Raw genomic sequence first — 14,152 nt, 5'->3', positions numbered from 1 at the left:
CCGATAGTCCGATCGATGCCTCCTTGTTTCTGGTTCTGTTCTTGTTCATCAGTCTATGTTGTTCATCATTTCCCCTAGATGAGCGAAATCATGTGTCACTAGACATATACTTATAAGAATTGAATGTGCGACGAGCAATAATAGTTATGCTGACAGGCAAATGAATCAGTCTGTAGTGAGTTTCTTTCTGGTCCAACAGTTCTTTTGAGACCCAATATCAATGTCCACCAGTTCCTTATGAGTACATGTCGGCACTGACCCCTCAGCTCTGGATGGTGGACAAATGGTGGTAATGCAAGTCCGACTCCCTCTGGTTTGGTCTCGGCCGGATCCAGGGGCACGGCTTCACCCGGATCCAGGGGCCCACGGCCTCACCCGGACCCGGAATCCAGCCTCACCCGGATCTAGGGGCACACGGCCTGGCCCAGACCCAGGATTCAGCTTCATCCGGACCCAGGGGCGCATGGCCTCACCCGGACCCAGGGGCACGTGGCCTCACCCGGATCCAGGGGCCCACGGCCTCACCCGGACCCGGGACCCAGGCTCACCCGGATCCAGGGGCCCACGGCCTCACCCGGACCCGGGACCCAGGCTCACCCGGATCCAGGGGCCCACGGCCTCACCCGGACCCGGGGCCCAGGCTCACCCGGATCCAGGGGCCCACGGCCTCACCCGGACCCGGGGCCCAGGCTCACCCGGATCCAGGGGCCCACGGCCTCACCCGGACCCGGGGCCCAGGCTCACCCGGATCCAGGGGCCCACGGCCTCACCCGGACCCGGGGCCCAGGCTCACCCGGATCCAGGGGCCCACGGCCTCACCCGGACCCGGGGCCCAGGCTCACCCGGATCCAGGGGCCCACGGCCTCACCCGGACCCGGGGCCCAGGCTCACCCGGATCCAGGGGCCCACGGCCTCACCCGGACCCGGGGCCCAGGCTCACCCGGATCCAGGGGCCACGGCCTCACCCGGACCCGGGGCCCAGGCTCACGGACTGATCTTTATTGAGCATTGACTGCCATGTGCGCGGGGAGTGCCGAAGGGGCATTTACCCTCAGAGAGCTTGCAACCCAGGGACAGACACAATTGCTACCAAGACAAACTGTCCTATTATAATAGCTATACAGCCTGCCCAGCGTGGCTCAGCGGTTGAGCATCAGCCTATGAATCAGGAGGTCACGGTTCAATTCCTGGTTAGGGTACATGCCCGGGTTGCGGGCTCGATCCCCAGGAGGGGGCGTGCAGGAGGCAGCTGATCAATGATTCTCTCTCATCATTAATGTTTCTATCTCTCCTTCTCCCTTCCTCTCTGAAATCAATACAAATATATATATATTAGAGACCCAGTGCACGACATTCATGCACTGAAGGAGGGGCCCCTCAGCCCGGCCTGCACCTTCTCATAGTCCGGGACTGCTCGGAAGATGTCTGCTTGCCGGCTTAGGCCCGCTCCTAGGCAGGCAGGTGGACATCCACCAAGGGGTCCTTAGCGCTGCGGGGAGGCGAGAGAGGCTCCCGCCACCCCTGCTGTGCTTGCCAGCTGTGAGCCCAGCTTCTGGCTGAGCGGCGCTCCCCCTATAGGAGCGCACTGACCACCAGGGGGCAGCTCCTGCATTAAGCGCCTGCCCCCTCGTTGTCAGTGCGCATCATAGTGACTGGTCGTTCCGCCGTTCAGTCGATTTGCAATTAGCCTTTTATTATATAGGAGATATATATATATATATATATATATATATATATATATATATATATATATATATATATATAATAGTTATACACAAAACACTGCCAGTGAAGTTAAATTTATACTGGGCATGTGGTATCAGGGAGGAAGTGGCATTTGCAATGAGCCTTGAGGAAGACTGAGTAGATGTCCCCTGGAGAAAGGGTGTTCTGGGTGAAGGAACGGCATACGTAAGGGCACAGAGAAGCTGTCGTGTAGGTGTTGGGGGAGTGTCACAGAAGCTGATCCAGAGAGAGAGGCGCAGGGAGGCGATGGTGGGAAACGGTGTGAGGGCTATCCCTGTTGCCGGTGAGCTTAGCGGCTGGTTGTTTCTGCTTAGGACACCTTTTCAGAAGCAGATACAACGGAACTGTCTTCTCCATGGGGCTCCCACCTCAGTAAGGTCTGCAAGTCCAGCTCCTTGGGTCTGAATTAGTGAAAGGCAATGGCTATTTTTTAAACACGTGTTAGCACCCAAAAGGTGCGTGAACTTGCAGTTTGTCAGCAGAGCAAACATTTCTTCCTTCACTTTGCTCAGCTTTTATTTTTTATTTATTTTTTAAATATATTTTATTGATTTTTCACAGAGAGAAAGGGAGAGGGATAGAGAGTCAGAAACATCGATGAGAGAGAAACATCAATCAGCTGCCTCCTCCACACCCACCGCTGGGGATGTGCCCACAACCAAGGTATGTGCTCCTGACCGGAATCGAACCTGGGACCTTTCAGTCCGTAGGCCAAGGCTCTATCCACTGAGCCAAACCGGTTTCGGCTATTTTTTTATTTTTTATTGTTTGAAGTATTACAAATAATAGTACATATGTCTCCTTTTTTTCCCCCATTGACCTCCCCCCGGCCTCCCCTACCCCCTTGCTCAGCTTTTAAACCCAGTTCTTTGCCTCTTCTTCTTAAAACAGTAAGTGCAACTCACTCATTGCAGCAGCTGTCTCAAATGGATCAGAAAATGTAGTGCCCTCCTATAGATGTGCCTTTGTTAAAAAGCTGTAACCAAAAAGTACTAGGTGTGCAAAAATCGTCTATTGCATGCAAACTACATTGGGTGTAACCGGAGAAAGGAAAGCGTAGATGCTTAAGTTTTCTTTTTCATAGAAAAGGATCCTGAATAAGAGCAAATCTGAAGAATAAATGCCCTGTCAGTCTCCTTTTCAGGATCTGTGATGAGGCTGGAGTGAGAGAGCAGGTTCAGACCTGCAGTTTAAATCCAAACCCCAAAAATAATAGAGGGGAGGAAGGAAGGGAGGGAGGGAGGGAGGGAGGGAGGGAGGGAGGGAGGGAGGGAGGGAGGAAGACATAATTTGTCCAAATCCACAGAATGTACACCACCAAGAATGAACTCTGTGTAAACTATGGAATTTGGATGACAATGACGTGTCAACGCAGGTTCAACAGCTAACGAATGTGCCCTCCAGTGGGGGGTGTTGATGACGGGGAAGGCGGAGCATGTGAGAGGAAGGGGTCCCTGGGAAATGTGTCCTTTCTGCTCAATTTCGCTGTGAACCTAAAATTGCTCTAGAAACAAAGTTTATTGATTATTTTTAAAAGGAGGAAAAGGCACTGAGCATTCTTCTTTCTGACAAAAGGTAAAACGATAAGGAATACCAGGCTGCATTCTTTACCCTCCCCCCCCACCCCTGACTTCCTCCAAAGAGAAAGAAATCACACCCACACTGAGCTTTGGGCCTCTGTCCGAGGTGCTGAAGTTTATTCACTTTCAAACCTCTTTCAATCACAGGTGAGGAGTTACCGTAAAACTTAATGCACGGGGTGGGCGAGGCGGGGAAGCCACAGGTAAGCCATTTTATCTACATTTAGCATAAAATGTGAGACATGGCGACAGGCAGCATGAACAGGGTGCTCGTCACAACTCCGGTTGCCGGCAATGAGATGGGACAAAGAGGAGTGGCAGACCCGGGGGGGCGAGGGTCTGTCGGAGTCCGCGGGGCCTGGCCACTATCTCCGGTACTACAAAGAAAACACAGGCGCGTTTAGCGTGGTGGCCTGGCTCTCCCGGAAAAGTCGGCTTCATAGGACGGTGCTCACATCCCACCAGCCCCCACTTCAGCCCCCCGATGACCCTCTGAGTTGCATGAACCGATAAACAAGTTGCTCACTGGACACTCCTAAGGTCAATCCTGGCCAATTTCAATCGACCTTTAGGATCTGACAGTTCCGGGGAGGAACATCACCTGCCAGCCAGCAGTATGACGGCGGCTTGTTCCTATGGACACGTTAAGTACCCGATGCTCAAGGCAGTAACTTTTTTTTTCTCAGCAAGCGGTAGCTAAGGATGAGGCCACTGTCCCTAGGTCCATGGGACAGGCCCCCAGTTGGGGCAGACACTTCTAAGGGAGTAGCATCTATGCTGGTCCCTCTCCTGCGGAAGGCATCCCCGCGGTGGTCTTCTATGACGACGCGTGAGACGCAGTGAAACCACACCTTCCTTCCACCCCACCCCGTTTCCATCCCCGGTTCCTCTTACCCGGAAGCTGTTGCAGCCCAGGCCGCTCTGGGCTCCGATCCTGTCCATCCTGCCCCCGAAGCAGCTGGACCTCCGCAGGCTCCGAGGGGCGGCGAGCAGCGCCCTCAGCTTGTTTTTCAGGAGGGCAGACCTGTCGGAGGAGTCCCAGGGGCCCCGCCCAAGGGCACCCCCCTCTCGCGGGGCTGGGTTGACCTCCCCCGTCCAGGGAGGCATCTCGGGGAGGGGGCTGAGCGCGGCCCCAGCTTCCTCGTTCTGCTCGCTTAGTACTTGCGGGGGCATGACCTCATCTTCTAAAGGCATCTTGTCCTCCAAATGGTCCAGCAAATTCTTGACGAAGGGGAAACACAGGGAAAGAAGGAGGTCTCACTGACCGGCAGAGTCTCCCCAAGGCCCCCCCCCCCCCGCCACCCGGCCCCAGACCAAGCCCCTACCTTGAAATCCATCAGGTCAGCGTTGGCCACGGAGCTGTACACGGGGTTGGCTCTGGTCTGCCCTGGGAGCTGGACCGCCAGGAGGAGGAGGAGGCTGGCGGCGACGGTGGAGAAGGAGCGCATGCTGGCGGCGGTCAGGGGGTGGTCTGCTGCTGGCTGCCTTGTCTCTCTCCTCTCCGGCTCCTCTCTACTGACCTTCTCTCAGCTCCGTCTCCTGGCTGCCCTGCGCCTCCTCTTTTATAGCCCCCCCGGCTCTCCAAGAGCGCAAGAGGAACAGAACCCTCCCCATTCTGTCACTTGCCGCGATAAAGCAGCGGCGTGAGGAGCCAGCAGAAGATGCCCTTTTAAAGTTATCGGCCCAGCCGAGCTCTCCACAGCCCCTCCGCCTTGAGCAGCCCCAACCGCCTCCGGGAACCTCGGCTGCAAGAGCCACATTCTTGTTGATTTGCCTCAAGAGGTTCCCACTTCAAAGGTGTGAGAAGAGCAAAAAAGAGTCCTTGGTTATCTCACAGCAATGCGCTGCCTCTGCCTCGCTTCTTTCTCCCGGGCAACGGGACCCATGCCGGGAAGTCGCCCAGTTGGGCTGCGCTCAGCTGTCAGGGGCTCCAAATAAGGGTGGGAGAGGAGGAAGTGCGGGCAGCCGGCCGCGAGGGACAAATTAGTCCAGATGCTCGCGCCGGCCTCACACCTGACTCATCAGCGGCCAGGCCAGAGCCTCGCCGTCCATGGGGCTGCCCTCCCTGTTGGCAGCTGCTGTCAGCAGTCAGGGGGAGAGGGGGTGATTTTTCTGAGCACTAACTCAACCGGGGACCAAATGTGATGAATGCCCCAAGGATGCAGCTCCCAAATATGAGCACCAAGAAAAGTTTGGGGAGCACAGTCATTCCTCTGCCGAGCTCCGCCCCCTTCGCCCCACGGCCCCTCCAAGGTGCCGAGGGAGACAGGCCCCAAGCGAATGCCTCTTTTCGTGTTGCGGCTTGGGGAGGAGCTCAGATTCTTTGAGTGTGAAGCTTGTCACATTCCCAGGAGGCGGGTGGTAGTGTACCGTTGACTGAAGAACAGAACTGAGACGAGGAACTTAGGTCACTTGCTCAAGGTCATAAGCAGCAGAACCAGGACTTGAACCCCAGGCCTGAAGGCCACGCCCATGTGCTTAAGCCATTTCCTGGAGACCGTGGCTCATTAGCCAGGTGGCACCTTGCAAGGCTTTTGGTGCCGTCCCTGGTGAAATGCACCCTCTTCCCCTCTCTCAGGCTGCCTCTGAGCGGTACCTCGCCTTCCCCCTGCCCAGGGCCTGCAGCTTTGCGTTTGTGGCAGGTGTGTGTGTGTGTGTGTGTGTGTGTGTGTGTGTGTGTGGATTGTCTCCAGGACAGTGCCACATCCGACTTCTTCGACTTCACTAACACACCTAACGCGTCTGCACAGGAGCTCAGGAAATGGGTGTTGGTGACCAGCTCCCTCCCAGCCAGACCCTCCCCCGCTGTGCTCACTCCTTGGCCCACGGGCAGCGAGAGCCGAATGTGGGGGTGGTTTTATTCTGCGACAGGAGAAAGGAGCCCTCTTCAGTCCCTGGTTTGGGTGGGCCAGACTCAGCTTGAAATCAAAAGGGGTGTCGTCCTGAGTAGAAACTCTGGGGGCAAAGAACCATGGCATCCTGATGAGTCCCTGGAATGTGCCCAGAGCTTAATTGCTCGGTTGGCAGGGTTATTATTAGCAAAGAGGGTTCAGTGCGCAGCCGTGCCGGGAGGAACCGGGCTCCGGCTGCGTGCGTCACACAGCCGTCTCCTGGAGATGCCCTTTAGCACGGGCCTTTGATGCTGGCGAAGACCTCCGGGAGGGCGTCGATCGATCTCGATCGTGGCGGGCGGCTGCTGAGGGCCCACGCTGCCCGCCGTCCTCAGCCACTTCAGGAGTCTGCAGGAGGCCCGAGGAGAAGAGGGGGTCCTGTCCAAGGTTCCAGAAAGAGAACTCAGAATTCACCCACCTCCTTTTACTCCAGTCGGGGTCCCTCTCCCAGAGTGAAGCTGGGATGAGCGTCAGTGTCAGCGCTGAGTGTCTGGTTAGCCAGGCTTGGTCTGTTGGATCACAGAAGGGGCTGGAAGAAAAAGAACGTTTTTGCTGCCCTGAGGACTTTGTATGGAACCAATACCACCTGCTGCGCTAACGGGACCCCGATAAAACACAGGCAGTTCCCAAATACACGTATTCCCCCAAATCCCAGGAAATCCAGGGGCTTGAGCCTGAAACGGACTTGCCGTTAAGCTTCTCTTCCTTTCCATGCTCCTGCTCAGTTTGGGGGGCGGGGGAGGGTGTAAGGAGGAGCAAATATGTAATGGGGTGTTTAGGAGCCAGCCTGTAAGAGTGAGAGAGAAGAAGAGCAAAAGGCACAGAAAACCACCCCACCCCCACCCCTCCCACCGGCTTTAGTTCCTTCCCACTGGGAAGAAGCCACATGGGTCATCTACCGAATGAACATTGCAAATGGGTGGGAGGGTCCAGAATTGGGGTATCTCCATGGGGATGCTGTGGGCAGCTTTGGGGAGCCCTAAGGCCCAGGGGTGTCACACGTGCATAACTGGCATGAGAAGCCCACCCTATTCGTGGCACGAGTCTGTCAGACCCAAGTGGTCTAAAGCAGAAGGCCCGGCTGGGAGAAATGGGTAGGACACTGTTGCATATGTAGGGATGGTTGTTTCTGACTTTGAACACGATATTCTGTTTCTTTGGTACAATATGGAGGTTCCTGGGATGGGAATCAGGAACAGGTCCCCTAGAAAACAAAGCCCAAGGGGAAATTCATTTGCATAAAGCATTATGGGGGTTCTGGTCCAAGGGAAGCAAGAACGAGGGGGAAAGGGAAGTGAGGTGGTGTATTCATCAGCTATTGCTGCGTAACAAAGTACCCAGAACCTCACCAGCGTCAAACAGCACACCCTGCTGGTGTGGCTCAGTTGGTTGGGTGTCACCCCGTGCACCGAGGGAGACTGATCAGCTCTGAGGCTGTGCCTGGATCAGCTGCAGGACGCCACCGCATCCCAGCACCTAGCACAGAGCCGGCACATGCTGCTGCTTTAGCAAAGCATCCAATCATTTTCTGAATGACTGGATCAATGCCTCTTGTTCACACCCTGCCCCACCTACATGCGGGCACCTTGCCCTCCCTGGGGGCCTCACAGGGAGGGGGAGTCACCCTCGGGCTGAAGCATGAAGGTTCTGCTCGCTCCCTGGTGAGGGAAGAACCCGATCAGGAACCGGGGAGGGAGAGGCCAGTTAGGAAGCTGGTGCACCAACTTCTGCACAAGTGGCGAGGGTCTGACCGAGGATGGCAGCGAAGGACACAGTGCAGGAGATGCCCAGAAGGGAGGGGCTGGACACGGTGCCTGCCTGGGTGGTTCAGCCGAGAAGGGAGCCCAGGAAGCTTCCCAGGGTGGGGCCGGGGGAGAAGGCGGAGTCATTCCGGAGCGTCTCCTGAACCTGAGACAAGGATTCAAGCAAATGTCGTTTATTTTGGAGCGGATGCCAGGAACACCAGGAGAGTGGGGAAGTGACGAGGCTACGAAGGAAGTCAGTGACCACCTTGGGCAACTGGAGCTTAACCCTCCCTCCCTGCAGAGAACTCTGGGAACCAGGTCAGATGGGTCCCACCTGGGAATCCAGGGCGCCGGGCTCTTTAAGTGCCAACTCCTGCCGGATGCTGGTCAAGCGCACCTCCTGCCCGCCCCAGGGGAGCCCAGTGGGCTCTGGCAGCCAGAGGAAAGTAGGAACTGCTGGCCCTGGCTGGTTTGGCTCAGTGGATAGAGCGTCGGCCCAAGGACTTAAGGGTCCTGGGTTCGATTCCGGTCAAGAGCACGTGCCTCAGTTTCAGGCTCAATCCAGCCCTGGTCGGGCGCACCGGAAGGTAACCAATCCCTGTCTCTCTCTCTCTCTCTGTCTCTCCCCCTCCCTTCCACTCTCTCTAAAAATCAATGAGAAAATATCCATGGGTGAGGATTAACAAAAAAATAATAAAATAAAATAGGTCGGGGTGGGGTAGGGGGGTGGGGAAGAAAGTGCGAACTGCTGAATGGGATTGCGGCCGGGTGCCCTGAGGCTGAGAGGGCAGGGACTGTGCCCAGCAGAGAGGAGAGCACTCGGGCACAGGACTGGGAGCCCAGTTCCAGGACAGGCACCTAGTTTGGGTTCAGAAATGCTTCAGGACATCCAGGCCGCTGCCTGGGGCTGGCTCCTGACCCCGTGGAAGAAACAGGCCACTCGGTGGAATCAGACTGATGGTTAAAGCTGTGCACGGAAAAGCCTACGGACACACGGATAGAAGGCTGAGAACCACACCCTGAACAAAGACAAATGGCCAAGCTCGTGATTTTGTTTCCATCTGGCTCTGCAGGAAGAGAAATGCCTTTATCTATTTTTTTTTTTCTTGCTCAGAAGGGTCAAAGTTGCCCCAGGGAGGAGAGGTCTGAGCACACCTGGAGAACGTCACAGGTGCAGGCTCAGCGACCGGATGGAGCGCCCCGGCCACGGCTGTCCTGATTCTTAGCACCTGGGACCCAGCACAGCCTGTCTGTCCCTCCCGAACCTCCTCCCAGCTCCGAAGGCAGCACGGGCCAGCCCTCCGGGGGAGGGGGGGGTGTTCACCAACACGTCTTTCTGGGAAGATTCAAGTGGCAAGCATCCATGGAGATAGTCATCCGGCAGCTTCTTCTTTTTTTTTTTTTTAATATATTTTATTGATTTTTTACAGAGAGGAAGGGAGAGGGAGAGAGAGTTAGAAACATCGATGAGAGAGAAACATCCATCAGCTGCCTCCCGCACACCTCCTACTGGGGATGTGCCCGAAACCAAGGTACATGCCCTTGACCGGAATCGAACCTGGGACCCTTGAGTCTGTAGGCCGATGCTCTATCCACTGAGCCAAACCGGTTAGGCGGGCATCCGGCAGCTTCTTCGTGGGACGAGGTTGGTAATGGGGAAGTCAGGGAGGATATGGCCATGGTTAGAGCCACGAGGGGGCACAGGTGAAGGAGGCTGGTTGTATGGAGCACCCACAGGTAATGTGTGCTGCCATGCTGCCCACAAACACCGAACACAGAGGGCGCTCCATGAGCGGTCAGTGCATTGGGGACCTCAGGCTCACCCCCCAACCCCCACCCCCGTCACATGTGGCTCCTTCACAGCTGCTTCAGGGTCCTCTTTCCTGGGACCGCCCAATGATGGATCTGTGTCAGACAGACTCCACCCCCTGAGCCCTGCTGGTGGGAGGGCAGGCCCACCTGGAAGGATTGTGAAGGCCGGGCTGGGTGTTCTGGAAGGGGCTTATCTTCGTCACCTGAGCCGAGAGGAAAGGCAGCAGAGGCACCAAATGAAACTCCCATCCCACCAGCAAGCCTGACTCACTGGCTTGGGGGAGGCCGGGTGCTGGGGTGGTCAGGGGCCTGGGTGCCGGGGCCCGGCTGGGAGGGCTAGAATCCTGACTCGGCCACTCACTCACTTCGTGACCCTGAGCAAATTCCATCGCCTCTCTGTGCCTCGGTTTCCCCATCTGTGAAGTGGGAGATAATAAGAATTCTTCAGAGAGCTGTTGTCAGGAACATAGGTGAAGTTGGTTCACTGTTTTATGGGCAAATAAGTTGCTCCTAAAGCCTCATTTTATACACCGAGTAGCCAGATTATTATGATCTCTGAATGCATAATAATCTGGCCACTCAGTATATATATATATATATATATATTAGAGGCCCGGTGCATGAATTCATGCATGGGTGGGGTCCAGCCAGCCTGGCCAGGGGGAGGAGACATGGGTGGTTGGCCGGCCTGCCTGCTGGTTGAACTCCTGGTCTAGGGGACAATGAAAGGCATATTAGCCTTTTTTTAAAAAAAATATTTTATTGATTTTTTACAGAGAGGAAAGGAGAGGGATAGAGAGTTAGAAACATCGATTCAGCTGCCTCCTGCACACCTCCTACTGGGGATGTGCCCGCAACCAAGGTACATGCCCTTGACCGGAATCGAACCTGGGACCCTTGAGTCCGCAGGCCACCACTCTATCCACTGAGCCAAACCGGTTAGGGTGGCATATTAGCCTTTTATTATATAGGATATACACTGAGTGGCCAGATTATTATGCATTCAGAAATCATAATAATCTGGCCACTCAGTATATATATATTTTAGAGGCCCGGTGCATGAATTCGTGCATGGGTGGGGGCCAGCCAGCCTGGCCAGGGGGAGGGGACATGGGTGGTTGGCCGGCCTTCCTGCTGGTTGAACTCCTGGTCTAGGGGACAATAAAAGGCATATTAGCCTTTTATTATATAGGATATACACTGAGTGGCCAGATTATTATGCGTTCAGAGATCATAATAATCTGGCCACTCAGTGTAAATCTCAGTAGATCTCGTTAGGCAGCCATGATCTCTGATGCACAGTGGGTTACAGTGAGAAACAGCACAAAGACCCACTGCTTCCCTGTCTCTCAAAGAAACATTGGTGAGACGAGCAGAACGACTGTGCGAGTGCAGTTCGAGGCCAGAGCTCCAAGGAAGAGCGAGGCGGAAGAGTCCCTAGGATCTGCGCTCAAATCTCAGCACTGGCGCTCAGCGGCTGCATGCTGACGGTAGGACAGCTTCCTTTTTCTGGGTCTCAGTTTTCTCATCTGTAAAATGGGGGTTATAATAATCTGCCTCCTTTGCTGCATTGGATCCTAAAAGGAATGGTCCCAGAACCTGAAAAGCAGGTGCAGGTTCAGCAGCGTGGCCTGGGGTGCCTAGAATGCAGGATGCGGGGGGGAGGGGTGCCCCCAGAAGACAGGGCTGGGACCCCTACCAGGACCCCCTGCTGACTGAGGCAACACGCCAGGATTCTGGTGCTTGTCTCCTCTTCTGCCTTAAAAAGAGGGGCTTCTCTCTCTGGGGCAGAGAGCAAGTGATGCTGCAGCGCCCAGGGGAGGGGCACCCTGAAATGCTGGGCCTCTTGTTCAACTCCTCGAAGCTGGTGGGTTTGGGGAATGAAAATGCTTTAAAACTCGGGGGTTTTGAAGGCACCTCTCAGATGATGTCATGAATTGAAGGCGTGAAGCTGGGGTTTGGGGAAGGATGGGGGGCTCACCCCCGTTCAGGAGTGCAAATGAGATGTATATTGGCACTTGTGCACAGGCACACGTGTGTGCAAACACACACACACACACACACACACACACACACACACACACACACACTCTGCCCCCAGGCTCGGAGGTGTTAGCTTAGACCTTCTGGAAACGGCAGGCACCAGGCAGAGGGCCTCTGACGGAGTCGCAGGCAGAGACAAAACCAGTGGGACACACCCTCACGCTGCAGGTAAACATCGGGGCCCCGTGCTGCTCTTTGGAAAACAGTCTCCGGGAAGTGTCTCTATTGCTTGAGGTATTTCTAGACGTTTCAGAGCATGAAGACTCTTACAGGGAAAAAGAGCCTCCCGCCCAGCCGGCGTAGACCTATGAACCAGTAGGTCACGGTTTGATGCCTGGGTTGCAGCCTCAATCCCCAGCAGGGGGCGTGCAGGAGGCAGCCGATCAATGATTCTCATCATTGATGTTTCTATCTCTCTCTCCCTCTCCCTTCCTCTCTGAAATCAATAAAAAATATATTTTAAAAATAAATAAATTAAAACAGAAAAGAAAAGGAAAAAATCCTCCCCCCCCCCCCCCCCCCCGCCTTGCTTGACCAGCGCTTGAGGCTGTGTTCCCACCATTAAGACACCTTTGGGGCCTCTAAGAAAACACGGAGTTTGGGCGTTGTTGTTGTTGTTTGGTGTTTTTGGTTGTTTTATGATGAATTATTTTGAATACACTGAGACAAATCAGTTTCCAAAGAAAAAGCTTTAATGTTGACTTTACCTCATCATGGAAAATTAGGGCCCAAAGGTAAGAACCGTCTTATATAAAACAATCCAATAAATTAAGAAATAATAAATAAATAGGAGTTCCTTCAAAGGGGACCAGGGGGTCGATGGCGAGTCGGGCGTAGATCTCTGCGGCCAGGACTTCCTCCTAATGCCTCTTCAGCACTGTGGGGGAGAGAGGGTGGTGATGGTGTTGGCAGATCCAGGCAGATCCGAGAGCGCCATCCCCGCCACTGCCGTGCCCCGCCCTGTCCTCCGCTGATCTGAATATTTGAGGCTTTGGAATGATCCATCTCGGATTCTCAGCTTCCTGTAAACGGGATTCTGGCTACCCTGGTGACCCTCAGTCTTTGCAGCTATAAACAGGTGAGGGCAAACCAGGAAGAAAATATTTAGGGCTCTCTCTGCTCCAAGGAGGGGCTGCCAGGCAGGACTGAATTCCACCCGGAAGCATTTCTGTGCTTGTGATAACAGACGCAGGGGGTGGGTGCAGGTGGGTGAGGCTCATGGGCTTGGTAATGAATGGTGTCCACAGGGAGATAGCCCCAGAAAGGCACCCCTTGGCCCTGAGGACCGTCAGCGAGAGGGAGTGATGTCCGGGTGGCCCTTTCTCAGAGTGTGGTCCCAAGAGACAGCATACCATACAGGTGTGACTGTATTGGTGGGACCCACGGGAATGGGGGCGGGGGAGGTCCCCAGGGTGGCTGGGCGGGAGCTCACCATTGCAGCCCAGGCCCGTGGAGGAGCCGATCCGGTCCATCCTCCCGCCGAAGCAGCCCGAGTCACGCATCCTCTTGGGGCCGTGGAGGACGTTGTCACGGCGCCCGAGGCCGGCAGCAGAAGCTGCGTGCCTGGCCTTCCCAGCTGCCTTAGACCTGCGTCCCTGCTGGAGGGGCTCCGGGGCAGGCTGCTCCTCCTGCAGCTCCCAGACTGTGCCCGGAAGATGGTCCGGCGGCTCCTGCAAAGGATGGGAAGAGCCGGCGCCTCAGGAACCCTCACCTGAGCCCAACCGCCCTCGATGGTGCCCAAGTGAACCGACCCCTGGGACACAGGGTCCTGGCTCCCAACCTCGCCACTCTCTGACTCTCAAGGTGACCTCTGTGACGGTGGGCGGAGACCTGCTTGTTTCGGCTGCCCAGTATCCAGTCCTGATGCCTTGGTGCAGCCCTGCACTGCTCACCTGGACTCCGGACAGTTCCAAGTGGGGGCCTGGGCTAGGGCCACCCAGCGGGTGCGAATGACCTCCCAGCGGCATCAGGTGCAGGAACAGAAGGAGCAAGAGAGCCCTGGTCAGCCCCGTCTGCGGGTCCATGTTGCTGGAGAAGCGGGTAGAAGCTGCTGCTGCTGCTCTGTCCTGGTTTACCGGCTCACCTCCCGTTCCGCGGGCAGGCACTCTCCTGGATCCTCCCGTATCCAGGGCCTTTTATCCTGAGCCTGGGTGCCCACAGGCCCTGCCCTCTGGGGTTATCTCTGATTTATCAGTCACATTCCCACCCGCTGAGCTCAGGGCCGGGGAATGCACCCCTCAGTGCCTGGGACATTACTCGCCAGGGGTGGAGGCAGAGGAGAGCAGGCCTTGTATAGAAATGGGCCTGGCTGGGGGCAGGAGCGCGGGGTGGGGTG

The 14,152-nt window shown here is 55.8% G+C and overlaps 2 protein-coding genes across 2 annotated transcripts; both read right to left on the bottom strand.

Moving 5' to 3' along the window:
* Nucleotides 1-3,691: 3,691 nt before the first annotated feature.
* NPPA (natriuretic peptide A) lies at nucleotides 3,692-4,780 on the bottom strand (the record flags this gene model as incomplete). Its single annotated transcript, XM_079777886.1, has 3 exons — nucleotides 4,652-4,780; nucleotides 4,221-4,547; nucleotides 3,692-3,703 (listed from the first exon to the last, which is right to left on the bottom strand). Exons 1-3 carry the CDS (start codon nucleotides 4,772-4,774, stop codon nucleotides 3,692-3,694), a joined length of 462 nt encoding a protein of 153 aa, XP_079634012.1. The 5' UTR covers nucleotides 4,775-4,780.
* A 7,707-nt stretch (nucleotides 4,781-12,487) lies between these two features.
* On the bottom strand, nucleotides 12,488-13,906 carry NPPB (natriuretic peptide B). Its single transcript, XM_079778225.1, has 3 exons — nucleotides 13,710-13,906; nucleotides 13,250-13,487; nucleotides 12,488-12,694 (listed from the first exon to the last, which is right to left on the bottom strand). The coding sequence occupies exons 1-3, from the start codon at nucleotides 13,839-13,841 to the stop codon at nucleotides 12,678-12,680; spliced, it is 387 nt and encodes a 128-aa protein (XP_079634351.1). The 5' UTR covers nucleotides 13,842-13,906; the 3' UTR covers nucleotides 12,488-12,677.
* Nucleotides 13,907-14,152: the final 246 nt, after the last annotated feature.

The sequence above is a fragment of the Cnephaeus nilssonii genome (assembly GCF_951640355.1).
Source record: "Cnephaeus nilssonii genome assembly, chromosome: 7".
NCBI classification, from domain to species: domain Eukaryota; kingdom Metazoa; phylum Chordata; class Mammalia; order Chiroptera; family Vespertilionidae; genus Cnephaeus; species Cnephaeus nilssonii.
Note: the sequence above shows the minus strand (reverse complement) of the source record. Positions and strands in the feature narration are given on the sequence as shown.